Source organism: Panthera leo, chromosome E2 (genome assembly GCF_018350215.1).
Source record: "Panthera leo isolate Ple1 chromosome E2, P.leo_Ple1_pat1.1, whole genome shotgun sequence".
Classification (NCBI taxonomy): Eukaryota; Metazoa; Chordata; class Mammalia; order Carnivora; family Felidae; genus Panthera; species Panthera leo.
The window spans coordinates 16,902,113-16,926,427 of NC_056693.1; the positions used below are offsets into that span (position 1 = coordinate 16,902,113).

The following is a 24,315-nucleotide window of genomic DNA, read 5'->3' on the forward strand; positions in this document are numbered from 1 at the left end:
TAACGTTTTATCTATTTTTGAGAGAGAGAGAGAGAGAGAGAGAAAGCTAAGGAGGGGCACAGAGAGAGGGAGACACAGAATCTGAAGCAGGCTCCAGGATCTGAGCTGTCAGCACAGAGCCTGACGTGGGACTCGAACTCACGAACCGTGAGATCGTGACCTGAGCCGAAGCCAGACACTTAACTGACTGAGCCACCCAGGTGCCCAATCTTTAATCCATTCTGAATTTATTTTTCTACATAATGTAAAAAACTGTTCCACTTTCGTTCTTTTGATGTTGCTGTTCAGTTTTCCCAGCACCATTCATTGAGGAGACTATCTTTTTCCCATTGGATATTCTTTCCTGCTTTGTCACCAAGATTAATTGACCATATAAATGTAGGTTTTTTTCTAGATTTTCTATTCCGTTCTATTGACCTATGCCTGTTTTTGTGCCATAGCATATTGTTTTGACTTCTATAGCTTTGTAATATAACTTGAAGGCTGGAATTGTAATACCTCCAGCTTTTCTTCTCTTTTTTCTTTGTTTTTAATTTTTTTTAAATTTTTTAAAGTGTATTCAGTTAGAGCGTGTGTGCAAGTGGGGGAGGGGCAGAGAGAGAAGGGTAGAGAGAATCCCAAGCAGGCTCCACACCCTCAGCTCAAAGCCTGACGTGGGGCTTGAACCCACAGACCATGAGATCATGACCTGAGCCAAAGTCCGATACTCAACTGAGCCACTCAGATGCCCATTTGTAAGTTTTTATTTAAGTAATCTCTACACCCAGCGTGGGGCTTGGACCCACGATGCCCCCAAGATCAAGAGTTGCATGCTCTTCTGACTGAGCCAAGTAAGCATCCCTGCTTTTCTTTCTCAAGATTGCTTTTGACTATTCAGGGTCTCCTGTGGTTCCATACAAATTTTAGGATTGTTTGGTCTAGTTATGTGAAAAATGCTGATTGGTAGTTTGATAGGGATTGGATTAAATGTGTACGATGCTTTGGGTAGAATAGACATTTATGTTTTATATTTATTGTTTTTTAGCAATCTCTACACCCAACGTGGGGCTTGAATTCATGACCCCAAGATCAAGAGTCATAAGCTGTTTGGACTGTGCCAGCCAGGTGCCTGGGTAGCATAGACATTTGAACAGTATTTGTTCTTCCTGTCCATTAGCATGGAATGTCTTTGCATTTCTTTTGTCATTTTCATTTTCTTTCATTTGTATTTTATAGTTTTCAGAGTGCAGATCTTTTATCTTTTGGTTAGATTTATTCCTAGTATTTTATTATTTTTTGTGCAATTGTAAATGGGATTGTTTTCTTAATTTATCTTTTTGCTACTTCATTATTGACGTATAGAAATGCAAGATTTCTATAGATTGATTTTGTATCCTGTGGCTTTACTGAATTCATTGATCAGATCTAGCAATTTTTTTTATACAGTCTTTCAGGTTTTCTATATAGTATCACATCATCTGCAAATAGTGCAAATTTTACTTTTTCCATACCGATTTGGATGCCTTTTATTTCCTTTTGTTGTCTGATTGTTGTGGCTTGGACTTCCAGTACCATGTTGAATAAAAGTGGTGAGAGTGGATAACCTTGTCTTGTTCCTAACCTTAGGGGAAATGTTCTCAATTTTTCCCTATTGAGGATGATATTAGCTGTGGATTTTTTGTATATGGACTTTACTATGTTAAGGTATGTTCCCTCTAAACCTACTTTGTTGAAGGTTTGTATCATGAGTGGGTGTTGTACTTTGTCAAGTGTTTTTTCTGCTCTAGTGAAATGATCATATGTTTCTTATCCTTCCTCTTATTGATGTGATGTATGACATTGATTGATTTGAGAATTTTGAACCACGGTTGCATCCCAGGAATAAATCCCACTTGATCATGATAAATTATTTTTTTAATGACGATTTTTGCATCTATGTTCATCAAAGATATTGGCTTGTAGTTCTCAGTTTTTCTGGTGTCTTTATCTGGTTTTGATATCAGGGTCATGCTGGCCTCATAGAATGAATTTGGAAATTTTCCTTTCTCTTCTAGTTTTTAGAATAGTTTGAGAAGAATAGGTATTAATTCTCCTTTAAATGTTTGCTAGAATTCACCTTTGAAGTCATGTGGTCCTGCACTTTTGTTTGTTGGTAGTTTTTTGATTACTGATTCAACTTCATTGATGGTAACTGGTCTGTTCAAATTTTCTATTTCTTCCTGTTTCAGCTTGGGTAGGTTATACATTTCTAGGGATTTATCCATCTCTTCTAGGTTATTCAATTTGTCGGCATATAGTTTTTCATAATATTCTCTTATAATTGTATTTCTATGGTGTTTGTTGTTATTTATCCTCTCTCGTTTGTGATTTTACTTATTTGGATCCTTTCTCTTTTTTTTTTCTGTTAAATCTGGCTAGCGGTTTATTAATTTTACTGATTTTTTGCAAAGAACTAGCTCTTGGGTTCACTGATACGTTCTGGGTTTTTTTAGTATCTATATCATTTATTTCTGCTCTAATCTTTATAATTTCCTTCCTTCTTCTGGTTTAGGTTTTATTTGTTGTTCTTTTGGTAGATTCTTTAAGTGTAAGTTTAGACTGTTTCAGATTTTTCTTGCTTCTTGAAGTAGGCCTTTACTGCTATAAACTTCTTTCTTAGAAGCCACTTTTGCTGCATCCCAAAAGTTTTGAACCATTGTGTTTGTATTTTCATTTGTTTTCATGTGCTTTTTAATTTTTCTTTTATTTCCTGGTTGACCCATTCATTGTTTAGTAGCATGTTATTTGACTTCCATGTATCTGTGGTCTTTCCAGATTTTTTTCTTGTGGTAGACTTCTAGTTTCATAGCATTGTGGTCAGAAAAGATGGATGGTATGACTTTGATCTTTTTGAATCTTTTTGAAGATTGTTTTGTGTCCTAATATGTGATCTATTTGGAGAGTATTTCATATGCAGTTGGAAAGAACGTGTAGGGGTGCCTGGGTGGCTCAGCTGGTTAAGCGTTTGACTCTTGGTTTTGGCCTAGGTCATGATCTCATGGTTCATGAGTTTGAGGCCTACATCAGGCTTTACACTGACAGTGCAGAACCTACGTGGGATTCTCTTTCTCTCCCTCTCTCTGCCCCTCCCACATCTCTTTCTCTCAAAATAAATAAATAAACTTTTAAAAAAGAAAAGAATGTGTATTCTGGTGTTTTTAGAAAGGAATGTTCTGAATATATCTGTTAAATCCATCTGGTCCAATGTGTCATGCATAACCATTGCTTCCTTGTTGATTTTCTGTGTAGATGATCTGTCCATTCATGTAAGTGGGGTGTTAGAGTCCCCTGTTATTATTGTATTATTATCAGTTAGTACCTTTATATTTGTTATTAACTGTTTTATGTCTGGGTGCTCCCATGTTGGCTGCATAAATATTTACAATTGTTATATCTTCTTGTTGAATTGTCCCCTTTATTGTTATATAGTATCCTTTTTTGTCTTTTATTACAGTCTTTGTTTTAAAGTCTAGTTTTTGCATTATAAGTATCACTACTCTGGTTTTCTTTTGACATCCATTTGCATGATAAATATTTTTCCATCACCTTATTTCCAATATGCAAGTGTCTTTAGGTCTAAAATGAGTTTCTGGGCATCTGGTTGGCTCAGTCAATTAAGTGTCTGATTTCAACTCAGGTCATGATCTCACAGTTCATGGGTTCAAGCCCTGCATCAGGCTCTATGCTGACAGCTCAGAACCTGGAGCCTGCTTCAGATTCTGTGTCTCCCTCTCTCTCTGCCCCTTCCCCACTTGTGCTCTCTCTCTCTCTCTCAAAAATAAATATTAAGAAATAAATGAATCTCTTATAGATAGCAGATAGATGGGTCTTGTTTTTTTTGTTTTTTGTGTTTTTTTTTAAATCCATTCTGTCACCTTGTGTCTTTTGATTGGAGCATTTAGTCCATTTACATTCAAAGTAATTATTGAAAGATATGTATGTATTGACATTTTATCCCTTGTTTTGTGGTTGTTTCTGAAGATTTTCTCTGGTGCTTTCTTGTCTTTCTTTCATGGTTTGCTGGGGTTTTTTACTGATACATTAGGTTTTCTTTTTTCTTTACATATTCTTTACATATTTATTAGTGGTTTTTGATTTGTGGTTACCATTAGATTTGTATATAATTTCTTCTGCATGTAGCAGTCTATATTACATTGAAGGTCATTTAAGTTTGAATTCATTCTTTATTCCTCTCCTTCCCATGTTTTAGATATATGGTAGTCATATTTTACAAACTTTTATTTTGTGAGTTCCTTGACTAATTTTTTATAGAAACATTCACTTTTACTGCTTTTGTGTTTCCTATCTTCATATTGTCATTTTTGGTCTTTCCTTTCTACTCAGAGTCCCCTTTAATATTTATTTCTTCCAGGGCTTGTTTAGGAGTCATGAATTCCTTTAGTTTTTGTTTGTCTGGGAAACTCTATCTCTCCTATTCTGAATGATAGCTTTTCTGGATAGAGTATTCTTGGCTGCATCCATTCAACACTTTGAATATGTCATGCCACTCCTTTCTGGCTTGGAAAGTTTCTGCTGAAAAATCCACTGATAGCTTTATGGGGTTTCCTTTCTATTTAACTATCTTCTTTTGTCTTGCTGCTTTTAATATTTTTTCTTTCTTACTATATTTTGCCAATATGATTACAATGTGTGTTGGTGTGGATCTGCTTTTGTTGATTTTGTTGGAGGTTCCCTGTACCTCCTGAATCTGGATCTCTGTTTCCTTCCCCACATTAGAAAAGTTTTCACCTATTGTTTCTTTAAATAAATTCTCTGCCCCCTTTCCTCTCTCTTCTTCTTCTGGGACTTGTATGATATAAGTGTTACTAAGTTTGATGGGGTCACTGCATTCCCTAAATGTGTTCTCAGTTTGCTTAATTCTTTTTTTCCTCTTTTGTTCAGCTTGATTACTTTCCATTATTCTATCTTCTAGGTCATCAATTTGTTCCTCTGCATTATCCAGCCTGCTGTTCATCCCACCAAGTGTGTTTCCCATTTTGTTTTCTGAGCCCTTTATGTCTGCTGTATTATTCCTTTTCTCTGTATTAATAGTCTCACTGATGGTCTCCACTCCTGGTCAGATCCAGTGAGTATTGTTACGATCATTGCTTTAAATTCTCCATCAGGCATGTTACTTATATCTGTTTGCTTAGATCTCCAGCCATGGCCTTGTCCTGTTCTTTCATTTGGGACAAATTTCTCTGTCTTCTCTTCTCTTCTCTTCTCTTCTCTTCTCTTCTCTTCTCTTCTCTCAAGTCTCTGTACCTGTTGCTGTGTGGTAGAAGGGTCAACTACATCTCTTGTTCTTGAGGGTAATGGCTTTATGAAGAAGAGGTCCTGTAGTGCCCTGCTATATAGAGTCCCCTGTTTCCTGACACCTGTTGCTTCTGGGAGTATCTCCAATGTGTGCTGCTTAGCTCTGCTGTTGTGTCCAAGCTGCTTTATCTTTCAGGCAAGTTGTCTGCAGAGGCTCTCTTTGCCTGTTATGGGCAGCGTTTGGGCCCTGGCCTGAATGTGGTGCATTTTAACTGGGTGTGCTCTGGTCTGTTTGTGAAATGAGACCTGTTGCCACTGCCATGGGAACCAAGGCCTCATAGTATTTCCAGGTCAGGAAATACAGTGTTGGCAGGGATTTGAGCTGGTCTTCTGTGGGGGAAAGACCTCCCAAACTGGGACTGAGGCAAGTGTAACTGGGAGGGGCATTTCTTCTGGAACAACAAAGGGAAAACTTGGTGTACACAAGTTAGGTATTGAGTGTGGGCACTCTAACAGTTTCTGCAGGTGGCCCTGTGCTTATGCTGATGGGTGCTGGAGGGAGATGGTGTCAGCTAGTTCCTTTGTTCCCACGTGGGTCTCTCCATGAACACTGCCTTTCTGTGACACACTCCAAGATGAGCAACTAACCTCCCCACTGTGTGCCCCAGGCACTCTTCAAATCACTATTTCCACACCGTATGTCAGTGGGATGTTTGCCCTGCCTTTTCTCCAAGAATAGCTCCAATGTCCTCCAAGCTCTCGCAGGGCCAAGCTCACGAACCTTTAAAAGTCTAGGCTTTGGGGCGCCTGGGTGGCTCAGTTGGTTGTGTGTCCGATTTCAGCTCAGGTCATAATCTCATGGCTCATGTGTTTGGGCACCGCATCGGGCTCTGTGCTGACAGCTGGGAGCCTGGAGCTTGCTTCGGATTCTGTGTGTCCCTCTCTCTCTGCCCCTCCCCCACTCATATTCTTTCTCTCTCTCTCTCTCTCTCTCTCTCTCTCTCTCATTCTCTTTCTCTCTCAAAAATAAATAAACATTAAAAAATAAAAGTATAGGCTTCAAGCCCTGTTGGTTGCAAGAACTCATGAAATTTGGGCCCTTTAACTTCCCAAGCCAATTGCTGTGGGTGATTCATTTTCCCCATGTGCTCCCCTGTGTGCTAGTCTTGTCTCTCTCCCTTCTCCATTACTGTAGTGCCCTCCCCACTGCAGGGGATATAATCTGTTTCTCTCCCATACTGTGTCTCCTCATTTCCTACTTTTTCTTTGATGTGGCCTCTTTACTTTTAGTTGTGGAGCTTTTTCTGCCAATCTTCAGATCTATTTCTGGAGTATTTTAGGATGATTTGATATTATCTAATTGTATTCGTGGGACCATGCTAGCCTAGGGTCCTCCTACTCCACCACCATCTTCCTTTGTATCCAAAAAATATATATACCATTCTTTCTTTAATCATGATTTCCTTTAACTGTGTCTGTAATGGCTGCTCTGAAGTCTCAGTGTGTTAAACCTGACATCTGAGCCCTCTCACAGGCAGTTTCTGTTGCTTGCTTGTTTTCAGTGTGTGGATTTCCCTCTCCTGTTTCTTTTCCTGTTGTAATTTTTTGTTAAAAACTGAACATTTAATCCGTATATTGTAACAATTCCGGATACTGATTCCCATCTCTCATTTTCTAACAGTTGTTTTGATTTTTGTTTACTTATTTGTTTAGTGACTTGCCTATATTATTTTAGTGAAGTCTGTTTCCTCTGTAGTGTGACACTTTTGGGATCACATCTCAGAGGGTATATAGCCTTGGGCATGTACAAAGTCACTCTAGGATGATGATGATGGTTTTAACAGGGCTCTCTTTATCCATTTCCTTTTTTTTTTTTTTTTTTTAAACTATCTGCCTTGTTTGGTATCACATCTACTGACAACTGGTTGCTTTATTGTTTTTGACACTGCCTGGAACATAAATTGCTCCACCTTATGAATTCAGGCAGGGGTAGTTTTTGAGGCCAGGCTTTGAGGTTTCTTCTGACTTCTTTAATTGTCTTTTTCCTGATTGTCTCTGTGAATGACCTATGCATTACCTTGTTTTCTTAATCAAAAGGAGCTACCTGCCTCCTCGTAATTGCTTACCACCAAAATCTCCTGTTTTGGAGTATGACCTTAATCTTGAACCTTGCCCACTATTTCAAATAAATTAATTTGCTTTTGAGAGAGCTTTCAAGTTCTTTGTGCTTATGAGCTGCCTCTCCCCCTGGATAAAATTTTCAGCCACCACTCTGGGCTCTTAGTGAGATGGCAGCCTCTGGTCTTCTTGACTTGCCTGTCTTGAGTTGCTCTGTCCTAAAAGTAAACTGGGATATAGACAATTGATATTCCAGTATTTCTGGCCTGCCACTCCTTAGATAAAGGATCCACTGACCTCTTGGCCGGAAACATCAGGAACTTAGCCTCTTCAACTTGGAGTTGAATGGAGTGAGGATGCTGAGCTTCTGTCCTTCCCAATGAGATACCATATCCATAGATTGGTAGCTGAGGAGAGAAACAGCCCTATCTTCTTAGCCATACCCAACCAGATGGAACTTCTGTCAAGCTGAGCTGGAGTGAGGAGAGGGAAGGAGCATATGTGGCTTAAATGTCACACACTATCGCAGTTTTTAACAAGTTTTAGTAGATTTTCTTGAATAATGGTTCATTGCTTTATGCCCTTAGGACAATTTACAGAGACTTAAAGTCTAGAAACAAAAACAAAAAACCTTTTCACCAGTTACATTTGTTTTACTGGCAAACATCCACAGAGTACCTCATACTGCTATCCTAAAGTAGAATTTCTCTCAAAACTTGGCACTCTTTTATTACATGTTCTTTTTGTATCCCAAGTTTAGATTATTGTATTTTATTATTTTTCTTGATTTAGGCTTGACAAGTATTTGTCTAATTTATTAAAATGATCAAGGTATCTGTTTTTGGCAAGGGAACAGATTTGTATATATGTGTAATGTGTAATATATATTATAATTTTTAAGTGTAAAATTGTCTTTACATTTACTGACTCAACATACCAAATAATTTACTCCAAAGGTACTTTAATGATTATTCCCTCAGTCTTCACCTAAAATCTTAAATACTAGTTTTTGTAAGTTCATTTGGCTAGTTTGGCTAATAAATATTGGGTAGTGGCAGTAAAAATATTTTACGTCTGCTTTTGTTCATAGATTGATTAGTGAAACCATTGCACCAGAAGCTAGTTTTCTACGTCTGATTTTGTCTTCAGTCTTCTTTTCTACTGCTCAATCTGACTCCTCTCTGCTTCTCCAAATCAGGATGATGTCCCCTCATCACTGGCCTTGATTTTTTTTTTCATGTTTACTTATTTTGAAAAAAGCGAGAGTGAGTGGGAAGAGGGGCAGAGAGAAAGGAGAGGCAGAATCCCAGGTCATCTGGGTAGCTCAGTCAGTTAAGCGACCAACTCTTGATTTTGGTTCAGGTCATGATCTCACAGTTCACAAGTGTGAACCCCACATCAGTCTCTGTGCTGACTGTGTGGATCCTGCTTGGGATTCTCTCTCTCTCCCTCTCTCTTTGCCCCTCCTGTACTTTCTCTCTCTCTCTTTCTCTCTCTCTCAAAATAAGTAAAATAAACTTAAAAAAAAAAAAAAGAGGAGAAAGAGAATCCCAAGCAGGCTCCATGCTAACACTGTGGAGCCTGATGTGGGGCTAGAGCCCACAAACCATGAGATCATGACCTGAGCCAAAATCAAGTCAGATGCTCAACTGACTGAGCCATCCAGGCACCCCTGGCGTTTGTTTTGTTTTGTTTTTTAATATTTATTTTTGAGAGAGAGAGACCCAGCGTGAGCAGGGTAGGGGCAGAGAGAGGGGGACATAGAATCTGAAGCAGGCTCCAGGCTCCAAGCTGTCAACACAGAGCTTGACACGGGGCTCAAACCCACAAACTGTGGCCACAGCCAAAGTCAGATGCTTAACCGACTGAGCCACCCAGGCACCCCTGATTTTTTTTTTTTAGTCATGATATTTGTCCTGTAGCTTCCCATCACTAGTGATTTCATATGCTTTCAACCTCAGCAAGAGAGGTTTCAAGTGTATGAGTTCTTGTGTGTCCAGTTGTCTGTCTTGAATCAGGAATATTTGTGGGTTTCTGAGTCTCCTACTGAGTTGGAGAAAAAATGTAGTGTATGGGTAAGAACATGGGCTTTGCTGTCACACTTATTGGCCTGAAATCCCAGCTCTCCCATGTAAGTAGCTTTATAACCCTGGGAGTTACTCATAACCCTGGTTTCTTTACTTTTTGTTTTTATTTTTATATTTTTAAAGATTTTATTTTTAATTAATCCCTACACCTAACATGGGGCTTGAATTTACAACCCTTAGATCAAGAGTTGCATGCTCTACTGACTGAGCCAGCCAGGCGCCCCTCCTTATTTTTTAAATGGATAATAATAGTACCCACTACATGGTAGTCTTGTAAGGGGAATTTAGAAGTTAATATAGCTAAAGAAGTTATTATAGTACCTGGCAAATAATAACTACTCAATAGTTGACAGCGATGATAATGTTGATGGTAGTAATGATCATAGATCATGGAGACAGTTTCTTAGAAACATCACAATCTAGCCTTTGGTGATTTTCTTTTCTATTTCCCATTTTGTCTATCGATCATTTGTACTATTTCTTGAATAAATTTTCTGAAATGTGGGATATGTGTGCTTTTTGTTCTCAGAGTCTTTGCAGATAAATTATTTTTCCTTATTTCCTTATTTGAATTTTGAAGTTTTTAAGTAAGGAGGAAGAGTTAGACATATGTAATCAAGTAACATTCTTTTCCAGAAATTTGTCATTTGTTTCTTGGCTTCTTTTACATCACAGTCATGGTTTTAATTCTCATCCGCTGATTGTAAATAAAACAAACAAGAAACAGGTCGCCTTGGTGGGTCAGTTGGTTAAGCATCCGACTTCGGCTCAGGTCATGATCTCACAGTTCATGAGTTCAGGCCCCACATTGGGCTCCCTGCTGTCAGCACAGAACCCACTTTGGATCCTCACTCTCCGTCTATCTCTGCCCCTCCCCACTCATGCACATGCTCTCTCTCTCTTCCTCTAAACATAAATACACTTTTTTTAAAAACAATAAAACAAGAAACACAAACCTGAGTCCCTTTGATGCTTAACTGTTGATTCTGTCGTTGGCCCTTTACCCACTATGTATGTTCTCTACGTTCTCTACAACTATTCCTATCCTTCAGCCATGGATTCAGCTCTCAATTTTAGGTTGATGGCTAATTCTCATGTTTTGTCATACCTCTAACTGCATAGTAGACCTTTCCATCTGGAAGTTCTATAGACATTTCAAATTTTGCACTTTCAAATTTTCATACCTCTGCTCATTCCTCCTGCCTTATTTCTCTTCTGTCCCCACTTTCTCCATGTTCCTTTTCTCACTAGATCACACAATCACTTGGACAGGTTCTAAGATAGTTACCTGTAAGTCATGTGTAATTCTTTCAATTCTGTCACAGATTCAGCACAAATCTGTGACCACCATCTTCAGTTTCATGCATAATAGATAATGAATGCTTAAGTTTGCTGACTCAATAATTAACACCTTACAGGATATTTCTACTGTGGGTTTTTTCCCCCTCACAGTGTAATACAAAATTAGGTAAATATGAAGCCTTAATATACAGTTGTAATGAACTCTGATCCCTGGATACTAGCTACATGAGTTCTTACATATTTTGACCACTGCATCTAATTTCGATGACTTCATATTAATTAGGATTGTGCGTTTACAGGAAACAGTGACGTTTAAGGATGTGGCTGTGGACCTCACCCAGGAGGAATGGCAGCAGCTGAAACCTGCTCAGAGGAACTTGTACCGGGATGTGATGCTAGAGAACTACAGCAACCTAGTCACAGTAGGTAAGGGTAGCTTTGCAATTTTACATAGAATTCCTTCCCATTTTTGAAATGTATGAAGATTTTAACTTGCCTTTTCTTCACATGATTGTATGTATGCATCTGCAGGGTGAAGCCTAATTACTTTGTCTCACTGTGGAAATTCCTTTCTCCTTATCCTTCACAGACCCTCAAGCCCCTAAGACTCAGCCCAAGGTGTGGATAGTTGTCTCCAGCATTAACATGCAAGTCCTTTGCTATTTCCTGTAATAGGTTATCAAGTCACCAAACCAGATGTGATCTTCAAGTTGGAACAGGAAGAGGATCCATGGGTGGTAGAGGAAGAAATGCTTGGGAGGCACTGTCCAGGTGAGTAAGTAAAAAAGCAGCTCTGAATGAGAAAGCCACACAACAATTGTTCATGGGGTTGACACCATTTCACGTTTTCCAAGATTTTTTTTTTTCTTTAAGTTTATTTATTCTGAGGGGGAGAGAGAGAGGGTGAGAGAATCCCAAGCAGGCTCCACACTGACAGTGCATAGCTTGATGCAGGGCTCTAACTCATGAATCATGAGATCATGACTTACCTGAAGTCAGACATTTAACCAACTGAGCCACCCAGGTGCCCCCCTTTGGCTAATTTTATACATTTCCTGCTCCAGATGTTGAAATAGCAATTTCTCTAGAAATGTCTGCTTCCTTTAGTGGGAAATGATTTGGAGACCAAAATCCGGGCACAGTGCTTGCTCATTGCTTCTAGAGCTGGACAAAGCCAGGAAAAATACACTTTTTAGATAGAAAAAAATGTATGTGTTTATACTGATACATCCAATTCGAATTAAGGAGTATAGGGTTGTTACTTACCTTTTTTGTTTTGTTTTTGTATCTTTTATACTGAAAATATTGGCTCCTTATTGCATTAAAATATTTATTTGCTTAATCCATATATATTTCTCAACCTTGGCACTGCTGACATTTTGGCTAGATAATTCTTTGCTGTAGGGGACTATCCTATACATTGTAGGATGTTTATGTAGGGTGTAGAATGTTTAGCACCCTCTGTGGCCCTCTACTTATTAGGTGCTAGGAGCACCAATCCCCTTTCTCACCACTCCCCCAGTCATGACAGCCAAAAATGTCTCCAGACCTTCCAGATACTGCCAAATGTCTCTTGAGGCCCCAAACTGATCTAATATGTATATATATTACATATTACATATGTATATATATATATGTAATATATATATGTAATATATATATTTCATATTACATATATTACATAGATTACATATTATATATATTGTATATATATTTATTATATTTATATTTATATATATAAATATATATATATTTATATATAAATATATATATTTAATATATATATATAAATATATATATATTTATTATATATTGTATATAATATTATATACAATATATATTAACAATAATACCATTATTACTAATGATTAAAAGACTACTAAATGTAGTTTAAGACTTCTTTGGTTGTATTTTTTTCTCGTTTATGATATAGTCAAACTACTGTGTTTAAAAAGTCACTTTAAAGGGACTAAGTGGCCCTAACTTGTATGTAGGTTTACTTGTTTCCATTTGTTTTCAATTTTTAAGAGTTATTTTTTCCTCTTTCTTTAGATTTAATTTTTTTAATTATGTAAAAATTTACATGATTCCAGTGTCAAAGCTATAAAACAAATCAGAGATGTCATGCTTCTTTCTATTCAGGATATATAAGTGAAAAGAAATCAATGTGCAGAACAGCATTTAGAATATGCTACTTTTTTTATAAAAAAGAGTGGCGGAGGCACGTGTGTTAGATATGTGTTACATGTATGTATGTGTATATACATATATGTTTAGTATATGTATAAATTAAAAGAATATAGGAATAACCTCAAAACTAATAAAAATGCTTACCTGTCAGGCAAGGGAGGAATCAGTGTTTCAGGGATAGGGTGGAATCTAGTCTTTTCTGAATATGCTGCTATTTGGTAATTTCCAATTATTATCAACTTGATATTAATGAAAGATGAGGTTTAGTACTCTTGCACCACCACTACCACTTCCCCTTTCCTTTTTTTCTGGATATAGATATATCACAATTTTTGGCTAACTTGATTTTCACTGCTTACTTTGTTCTTTTAGGTGATATATTGTTACTACTGAGCCAAGAAATGACTATTAATTACATATCCTTATATAAATTGCTGTCATTCCTAGGGTTACTATTTGCCCAATTTTTCTGTTTGCTTTGTTTTCTATATATTTTCTATATATATTTTTTCTATATATTATATATATATTTTAATGAGACTCTCAAATCCTTGTTTAAGTAGGGAATCAATCAGTGTCATTAGTTTTTCTTATTTTGATGCATCAAAGGATAAAAAGGAAATTCCAAAAATTCTTGTAGCTAACAAATTTTTGATGCTTTTTGAGTAGGAGACTGTTGGATTAGAACCTAGGAGTTTTTTGTGGAGTTCCAAATGGCAATTATAGAATTCCAGTTGTGTGGGTCTTTTATTTTTAATCTTCTCATCTGCTACCTGGACGTAGATGCCAGCATTCATGAGGGACAAGCAACAGAAAAGGATTGGAGGGGCGCCTAGGTGTCTCAGTCATTAAAGTGTCTGACTTCAGCTCAGGTCATGATCTCATGGTTCGTGGGTTTGAGCCCCATGTCAGGCTTTGTGCTGACAGCTCAGAGGCTGGAGCTTGCTTCAGATTCTGTGTCTCCCTCTTTCTCTGACCCTGCTCTGCTTGTGCTCTCTCAAAAATAAATAAACTTTATTATATATATATATATATATATATATATATATATATATATATGCATATATATGACATACTTATATATGTAATCATATATTTATTATATGTTATATTTATATTATATAGGTATTATATATATTTTTATTATATATATTTGTATATATAATATATATAAGTATATATTATATATATATAATATATATATATATTTTTTTTTTTAAGAAAAAGGATTGGAGATCTTACCATTCAACATATGCAAGTTTACATTATTCATAGTTTTTTAGTATGAGGCTTCCTTTGCATCTGCTTTACTTGTTCCTAAGTCTAGAGCCTGTATAATTCATTTTCTCTAGGAAAAGTAAGCCTTCCTTTTCCTGATCAAGTGGTGGATACATGACCACTTCCTGTGTGGGGTGGGTAGGAGGTGGGAGGATATTGGTCACAGTTCAGTTACAGAGAAAAGAGCTCATTAGTAGCTAATTTAAGAAGGAAGGAATTTACATGAAGGTATTAAATGTCCTAGAGAACCTTAAGGAGGATTAAAGGACCAACTATAGGATAGGTTTTTTAAAAAACAATTTTTTTTAATGTTTTTATTATTTTTGAGAGACAGAGTATAAGCGGGGGAGGGGCAGAAAGAGAGGGAGACACAGAATCCAAAGCAGACTCAGGCTCTGAGCTGTCAGCACAGAGCCCCTTGCAGGGCTCAAACTCATGAACAGTGAGGTCATGACTTTTGCAGAAGTCAGAAGCTTAATTGACTGAGCCACCCAGGTGCCCCAGAATAAGCTTTTAGGAATGAGTCTCAAAGTCCTATCAGAGAAGTCAGCTGATAAGTGAGTTCCTTTCCCCACTTTGATCAAGAAATTGCTTTTCATGGGGCACCTGGCTGGTTCGGTCAGTGGAGCATTGACTCTTGATCTCAGAGTTGTGAGTTTGAGCTCCATATTAGGAGTAAAGCTTACTTTAAAAAAAAAAAGAAGAAAGAAAAGAAAAGAAAAGAAAAGAAAAGAAAAGAAAAGAAAAGAAAAGAAAAGAAAAGAAAAGAAAAGAAAAGAAAGAGAGAGAGAGAGAGAAAGAAAGAAAGAAAGAAAGAAAGAAAGAAAGAAAGAAAAAGAAATTGCTTCTGATTGAACAACGAAAATGCCTTGACAGCTATGAGCTTCAGAACCCTACCACTTCTGTTGTAATATCATAGGTAAAATGCCCACTTTCATTACTCTTTTAATTTATTTCTGAATTTAAATGTATAATTAATTTAAATCATATTCAGAACCCTATATGCAAGTGTTTCTAGGAAATGTAGTTCTAACTCACCCTCTGCAGGATGGAGAAACATAGTACGAGGTTGGAAAGATGTTACTTAAGTAAACCCATAATACTTGCCTCAGGGAGTGTAATTGCTCCCTAAGACTTTAAGTTAATCCTCTTCAGGCATCTTATCTCTGCTTTATGAGTACCTGAATCCTTTAATTTGTTCTCTTTTCCAGTGCTTTGTGGCCAAATTACTTTGTTACCTGACTTTTACATCTTAGTAGTACTTTAACTTCTTAGCCCTGCTATTAGTTGTCAGTTCCCTATATGCCTTTCATTTCCATTCTTTTGTTGAAATCTCTTGTTTACCTTCTTTATACTCGTTTTTTTTTTTCCTTGTGGGTTTGACCTTTAATTCTTTTACTGTCATTTTGATAGATTTTTAGGGAGAAGGGAGAAATAAACATACATATTCAATCCACTGTGTTTAACCACAAGTTTTACTTTCATCCTCTGGTCATTTTGACTCTCTATCCAGTCATTTATATATTCACCCTTTCATCTTAATTATTCTGTTCATGTTACTGATTTCTGCATTATATAAGCACACTTTTAAAATCAATCAAAGCTACTTAGGCCTATCAGTGTCAGTTTTCTCTCCATAATATTTTCTATCGGAGTTAACCCCTTAAAACTTAAAAACTAGGGACATTTGTACTTTGGATTTCTTTCATATTGGGAGACTAGAGTTGATATCAAAGACCAACTCTGTAGTAGCAAATTTCTGAAATGTTATTAATAGTATAAAGCAGAAAAATTCAAAAGTAATAATTTTTGGTCCTCCATTTTAGAAGTTTGGGAAGTTGATGAACAACAGATCAAGAAGCAACAGGAAGCACTTGTGAGGAAAGTCACATCCATCTCCAAGAAAACTCTGATTAAGGAAAATGTCATTGAATGTAAAAAAGTTACAAAAATATTTCCTTTGAACTCAGATATTATTACTTCAAGACCAAACTTCTATGAATGTGACTCATTTGATAAAGATTTGGAACATAATTTAGACTTACTTAGTTATGATAAGGACTGTATAAGAGAGGAAAATTATGAATATAATAAATACAGGAAGCCATTTTACTCTTGCTCATCCCATGTTCTAACCCCCTTTAAGTGTAATCAGTGTGGACAAGACTTCAGTCATAGATTTGACCTCATCAGACATGAGAGAATTCATGCTGGAGAGAAACCCTACGAGTGTAAGGAATGTGGAAAAGCCTTCAGCAGGAAGGAAAATCTTATTACACATCAAAAAATTCATACTGGGGAGAAACCATATAAATGTAATGAATGTGGAAAAGCTTTCATTCAGATGTCAAACCTTATTAGACACCAGAGAATTCATACAGGGGAGAAACCTTATGCATGTAAGGATTGTTGGAAAGCCTTCAGTCAGAAATCAAATCTCATTGAACATGAGAGAATTCATACTGGAGAAAAGCCCTATGAATGTAAAGAATGCGGAAAATCCTTCAGCCAGAAGCAAAATCTTATTGAACACGAGAAAATTCATACTGGGGAGAAACCTTATGCATGTAATGAATGTGGTAGAGCCTTTTCTCGAATGTCATCTGTTACTCTACACATGAGAAGTCACACAGGGGAAAAACCCTATAAATGTAATAAATGTGGAAAAGCCTTCTCTCAATGTTCAGTGTTTATTATACATATGAGAAGTCATACAGGTGAGAAACCCTATGTATGTAGTGAATGTGGGAAAGCATTCTCTCAAAGTTCATCCCTTACTGTACATATGAGAAATCATACAGCTGAGAAACCCTATGAATGTAACGAGTGTGGAAAAGCCTTCAGCAGAAAAGAAAATCTCATTACACATCAGAAAATTCACACTGGAGAGAAACCGTATGAATGTAACGAATGTGGGAAAGCTTTTATTCAGATGTCAAACCTCATTAGACACCAGAGAATTCATACTGGTGAGAAACCTTATGCATGTGCAGTATGTGGGAAAGCCTTTAGTCAGAAATCAAATCTCACTGAACATGAGAAAATTCATACTGGAGAAAAACCTTATCATTGTAATCAATGTGGAAAAGCTTTCAGTCAGAGACAAAATCTCCTCGAACATGAAAAAATTCACACTGGAGAGAAACCATTTAAATGTAATGAATGTGGTAAAGCCTTCTCTCGAATCTCATCCCTTACTCTTCATGTGAGAAGTCATACAGGAGAGAAACCTTATGAATGTAATAAATGTGGAAAAGCCTTCTCTCAATGCTCATTACTTATTATACATATGAGAAGTCATACTGGTGAGAAACCCTTTGAATGTAATGAATGTGGGAAAGCATTCTCTCAAAGAGCATCCCTTTCTATACATAAGAGAGGTCATACAGGTGAGAAACGCCGAGTGTACTAAATGAGGGAAGGCCTTTTCTTAAATTCAACTCATGCTTTACTTAACTTTTGAAATACATTGGTGTAAACTCAAAACAACCAAGATCTTTATGGAAAAATTTAAAGCTTTATTGGAGGGCATAAGACTTGAATAAATAGAAATACCATGTATAGAGGTGGAAAAACTCAATATCATAAAAATGTCAGTTCTCCAAAATGAATCTATTGACCTAATATAGTACCAAACATCTAACAAGAATTTTCTAGGATCTTTACAAAATGATTCTAAAATTCATGTGAAATGGAAGTCCCTGGATTGCTGAGATGATTTTGAATAAGAACAGCAAGGACCCATCTTCTACCATATATTACACAAAAGTTATGGTCACTAAATAGTGTGTGGTATCAGAGCATGAATACATAAGTAGATTTTACAGAATAGAATGCCTAGGAATAAGTCAATGAATATATGCAAACCTGGTGTGTATTATACATAACAATGACATCATGAATCAATAGAGAAATGACAGCCAATAAAATTTGTTGGAGTATTTGGTTCTCCATATTGGGGAAAATAAAACTACATGCAATCTTACAATATATAAAGAAAACAGAATTCCAAAGGATTTGAACACTGGAATGTGAAAAGCCAAACTGAAATTCTTGGGAGGAAATACAGAATGTTGTCTATGGTTTTGAGGCAGCGAATCATTTTTTTAAAAGGCAAAAGGACCCTGCAGTTCCATTTCTGTATATTCATCATAAAGAAACAAATATGCATAAATATATATATATATATGTATACATATATATATACGTATATATATATGTATACATATATATATAAATATATATGTATGTATATGTATACATATGTATATGTATACATATATACATATGTATACATATATATATAAATATATATAAATATACATATATACATAAATATATATATATATGTATATATATACGTATATATATATGTATACATATATATGTGTGTATATATACATATATATATACTAAATTATGGATGAGGTAATGGATAATAAAATGTGATATAGTCAAATAATGGAATAGTATACAGCAGTTAAAAGCAATAGACTAGATCTGTATTTTGTAACATGGATAGTTATGTAAAACAATGTTGAGTGGAAAAAAATCAAAATCCTCAAATGAAACATTGTGTAATGACATTCATATAAATTGGAATTAAATCATAAAGAACAGAACTATGTTTTTATTATTATTGAAATATGTATGTATGTAAAATGGACTAGAAGGGTACATACCAAATTATTATTAGTATTTTCTCTGGCAGGGTATTGATCAAAGGGGACTTTTAGCTTTATTTGTAATTTTTATGCCTTAATAAAGATTGAGAGCATATAAATCTTAAAAATTAATGATTTGCAGTGGCAATATGGATGGCTTGTCTTAATGGTGTTTTTGTAGTTATTTCTCAGACCTTACGGCTTAGGGGAGGCCTGTGCCCATAGAAAAAAATGTTAGGATAGATCCATATGCCCTATCAGACACTGAGCTATTTTATCAAAAATATTTCCAGAAAATTAGTAATTGGAAGTGATAGTCCTATTTACTATACAATATGACATTAGCATACTTTATCAATCTTATGGTTTTTTTTTACATTTTAACATTTCTAAAATTGTGATTCATTTTTTTACCAATTATGTTTTAGATTTAATTATTTATTAAAATTTTGAAAATCAGATGGGAGTATGATAAATCAAGTATGACTTTATTTACTATTTTAGGGCACTATGGTCTACTAATGATTCCTTCTCTCAGTATATCTTGCATTATTTGGCAACAGGTTTGTTGGATTCATAGCTAACTAATTAGTAATATATTTAGAGTCAATATGGAGAAAATAACATTTTCCTGAGAACTGACTCTGTGACCAGTTTTCTTGCCCTGTAGGTTTCCATAAAACCAGGACAAACATTAATATCATAGGTAATCATTACAACATTTTGAAATGAGAAAGCCTTTTATTTTCTTGAGATGGCCATAAACAATTATGTAACATTGCTTCACTCTTAACCTACAGATTATTTTATTCCTTTCATAACCCTTGATTTATATGACCTATCTTATTTTGGTTGGAAATGGTAGCGGTCTAGACCCTGAACAGTAAAAACATAGTTCCTATAAAAGGATTTCATTCTCTATAATCTATAATAATATATGAACCACCCCTTAAGGTAAATGTTTTGTTATGCCATGTCACAATATAACTAATATACAGAAAATCATTGGTGCCTTTTTAAAAGGGAGATTAGAATAGGAGCTATTAAAAGTGAACTTTAGCATTGAATGCTTGAATATTAACTATATTTGTTCAAGGGTGATTTCACAAAAGAAAACCTCAAACTAAAGTAGTGATATACAAACATGACCGTATCACTTTTGACTTTTATTAGCTACTTTTAAAGATTGACACTGACTTACATTTGTAAATTGCAGGGACCAATTTTCATGAAAACAACAATTTACCAAAATTTAAGTATCTAAAGGAGTATTGTCATTTCAGAGTCTCTTCTTCATTCCTTTTTTTTTTTTTTCTTTTTTTAAGTGTTTATTTTTGAGAGACGGAGCACAAGCAGGGGAGGGGCAGAGAGAGAGGGAGACACAGAATCCGAAGCAGCTCCAGGCTCTGAGCTGTCAGCACAGAGGCGGGGCTTGAACACACAAACCATGAGATCATGACCTGAGCTGAAGTTAAACTTAAGTTTAACTTAAACTTAAGTTAAACTTAAGTTAAGCTTAACTGACTGAGCCACCCAGGCACTCCCATAGTCTCTTCTTTAGTAGGTTTTATGCTAAGTCCAGTTTTGCCAGCATACCTAATTTTTGTAGACTTGTTTTTTAAAAAATAGTTTTCAAAGTTCATGTGTTATCTACATAACAAAACCTGTGTTTGATGAGTATGTGCAGAAATTAGAACCCTTGTGCATTTTTGACAGGAATGTAAAATGGTATAGCTGCTGAGGAAAACAGTTTAGCAGTTCCTCAAAAAATTACCATATGATTCTGCATTTCTCTACCTAAGTATATATCCAGAAGAATTGAAAGCAGGGGTTCAAACTGATCCTTGTACACTAGTGTTCATAGTGGCATATTCAGAATAGCCAAAAAATGGAAACAATCCAAGTGTCCAGCAATAGATGAACAGATAAACAAAATGTGGGATATACAAAAAGTGGAATATTATGCAGCCATGCAAAAGAAATTTGGATACATACTACGACATAACTGAACCTTGGAAAAGTATGATTCCCATGTACATAAGGTAACTAGAATAGGTAAATTCATACAGAAAGTATGATAGAGATTACTGGAATAAAGGAGGAAGAAATGGAGAATTATTGTTTAATGGGTACATTGGTTCTGTTTCAGATGAGAAAATTCTGGAAATAGTGAGGATTATAAAACACTATGAATATACTTAATGCCACTTAATTGTACAGGTAAAATTGTTAAAATGTTAAGTTTTATGTTATTAATGTTTTAACACATGCACATGCACAAGTTTAGAAATACCCAATTTTTTTAATGCCAACATCTGAACTATTTTAGAGTCATTCTCTATTGATAACTTTTTCTCTTGATTCTTTCTTACCTTTCGTATATTTTTGCTTATCTACTAATTTTGATTGTATACTGAACCTTGTGAATATGTTGTAGAGATTATGAATTTTGTTATAATTTTCTGGAGAATGTTCTTTGTCCTAAAAACAGCTACATTGGCTGGATTTAAAATCCAGCAATAGCTGAAATATCTGCTTCATTCTTTACATCTTCTAGCTATTGATTTCTATAGGCTCTTTGGAGTTTACATAAATTTGTGAAGTTCAGGCATCAGCCAAAGATTTGGACAGAATTTATAAGTAGATGTTGAATATCCTCTCTGTAGCTCCTCCTTTCTGGAATTTAACTTTATTTTTAAAGAGTTTTTAAAACAGCCTGAAACTTCATCCTCCAACTTCTCAGGACAATAATACTGTGGCTCTCTATTTGAGTTTAGCTACCCCATACCACAGAGGCTGGAAAGTTCCATTACATGATAACCTGTTTAAAAATTAATGTCTCACAGTACACTTTTCTTTTTTTCAAAGGTCAACTTCCCTTCAATTTTTTTGCCTGTTTTTGGTTGTTCCCCAATGCTTTCACATTGTGTGTGTGCGTGTGTGTGTATAAAATATATATAGTCCAGAGTTGATTATCTTCTTTTTTTGCAATCCATGAAACATTTTATTTTGAATTAATATTTATGTATTTATTTTTATCTTCAAGTTGGCTAACATACAGTGTACTCTTAGCTTCAGGAGTTGATTCCAGGGATTCATCACTTAACATATAACACCCAGTGCTCATCCCAACAAGTGCCCTCCTTAATGTCCATCACCCATTTTCCCCACCCTCCCACCCCAAACCCCCATCAACTCTCAGTTTGTTCTCCCTATTTATGGTTTTCCTCCCTCTCTGTTTTTATCTTAGTTTTCCTACCCTTCCCTATGATCATCTGTTAAGTTTCTGAAATTCCACATATGAGTGAAATCATATGATATCTTTTTCTGACTTATTTCGCTTAGCATAATACCCTCCAGTTCATCCACATTGTTGCAAATGGCAAGATTTCATTCTTTTTCATCACCGAGTACTATTCTCTTGTATATATATATACCACATCTTTTTACTCCACTCATCAGTTGATGGTCATTTGGGCTCTTTCCATAATTTGGCTATTGTTGATAGCGCTGCTATAAACATTGGGGTGCATGTGCCCCTTCAAATCAGCACTCCTGTATCCTTTGGATAAATTCCTAGTAGTGCAATTGCTGGGTCATAGAGTGATTCTATTTTTAATTTTTTGAGGAACCTCCATATTGTTTTCCAGAGTGGCTGCACCAGTTTGCATTCCCACCGACAGTACAAAAGGGTTCCCCTTTCTTCACATGCTCACCAACATCTGTTGTTTCCTGAGTCGTTAATTTTAGCAGTTTTTATTTTTTTATTTTATTTTTTTTCCAATATATGAAATTTATTGTCAAATTGGTTTCCATACAACACCCAGTGCTCATCCCAAAAGGTGCCCTCCTCAATACCCATCCCCCACCCTCCCCTCCCTCCCACCCCCCATCAACCCTCAGTTTGTTCTCAGTTTTTAACAGTCTCTTATGCTTTGGCTCTCTCCCACTCTAACCTCTTTTTTTTTTTTTTCCTTCCCCTCCCCCATGGGTTTCTGTTAAGTTTCTCAGGATCCACATAAGAGTGAAACCATATGGTATCTGTCTTGCTCTGTATGGCTTATTTCACTTAGCATCACACTCTCCAGTTCCATCCACGTTGCTACAAAAGGCCATATTTCATTCTTTCTCATTGCCACGTAGTATTCCATTGTGTATATAAACCACAATTTCTTTATCCATTCATCAGTTGATGGACATTTAGGCTCTTTCCATAATTTGGCTATTGTTGAGAGTAATTTTAGCAGTTTTTAACTGCTAATTTTAACTCTGACCAGTGTGAGGTGGTATCTCAGTGTGGTTTTGATTTGTATTTCTCTAAAGATGAGTGATGTTGAGTATCTTTTCCTGTGTCTGTTTGCCATTTGGATGTGTTCTTTGGAAAAGTGTCTATTCATGTCTTCTGCCCATTTCTCCACTGGATTATTTGTTTTTAAGGTGTTGAGTTTGGTAAATTCTTTATAGATTTTTGATACTAACCCTTTATCCAATATGTCATTTGCAAATATCTTCTCCCATTCTGTCAGTTGCCTTTTAGTTTTGTTGATTGTTTCCTTTGCTGGGCAGAAGCTTTTGATTTTTTTTTTTAATTTTTGATGCTTATTTTTTGGGAGACAGAGTGTGAGCAGGGGAGGGGCAGAGAGAGAGGGAGACACAGAATCTGAAGCAGGCTCCAGGCTCCGAACTGTCAGCATAGACCCCGATGTGGGGCTCGAAGTCATGAACCGTGAGTTCATGGCCTGAGCTAAAGTTGGACGCTTAACCAACTGAGCTGCCCAGGCACCCCTGAAACTTTTGACCTTGATGAGATCCCAATACTTAATTTTTGCTTTTATTTCTCCTGCCATTGGAGCCATGTCAAGTAAGAAGTTGCTGCAGCCGAGGTCAAAGAGGTTGGTACCTGTTTTCTCCTATAGGATTTTGATGGTTTCCTGTCTCACATTTAGGTCTTTCATCCATTTTGAATTTATTTTTGTGTATGGTGTAAAAAAAGTGGTCAAGTTTCATTCTTCTGCATGTTGCTGTCCAGTTCTCCGAGCACCATTTGCTAAAGAGACTGTCTTTTTTCCATTGGATACTCTTTCCTGCTTTGTTGAAGATTAGTTGGCCATAAATTTGTGGGTCCATTTCTGGGTTCTCTATTCTATTTCATTGATCTTTATGTTTGTTTTTGTGCCAATACCATACTGTCTTGATGATTACAGCTTTGTTAATACAGGCTAAAATCCAGAATTGTGATGCCTCCAGCTTTGGTTTTCTTTTTCAACATTACTTTGGTTATTTGGGGTCTTTCGTGGTTCCATACAAATTTTAGGATTGTTTGTACTAGCTCTGTGAAGAATGCTGGTGCCATTTTGATTGGGATTGCATTGAATGTGTAGATTGCTTTGGGTAGCATTGAC

The 24,315-nt window shown here is 36.0% G+C and overlaps 1 protein-coding gene across 1 annotated transcript in view; it reads left to right on the forward strand.

Moving 5' to 3' along the window:
• The window catches only part of LOC122207717, an 84,971-nt gene that overhangs the window by 20,705 nt on the left and 39,951 nt on the right, over nucleotides 1-24,315 (forward strand). Inside the window, exons 4-6 of the mRNA XM_042917903.1 lie at nucleotides 11,081-11,207; nucleotides 11,457-11,552; nucleotides 16,076-17,657. Of these exons, the coding sequence (XP_042773837.1) occupies nucleotides 11,081-11,207; nucleotides 11,457-11,552; nucleotides 16,076-17,657 (1,805 nt within the window). The remainder of the gene's footprint in view (nucleotides 1-11,080; nucleotides 11,208-11,456; nucleotides 11,553-16,075; nucleotides 17,658-24,315) is intronic.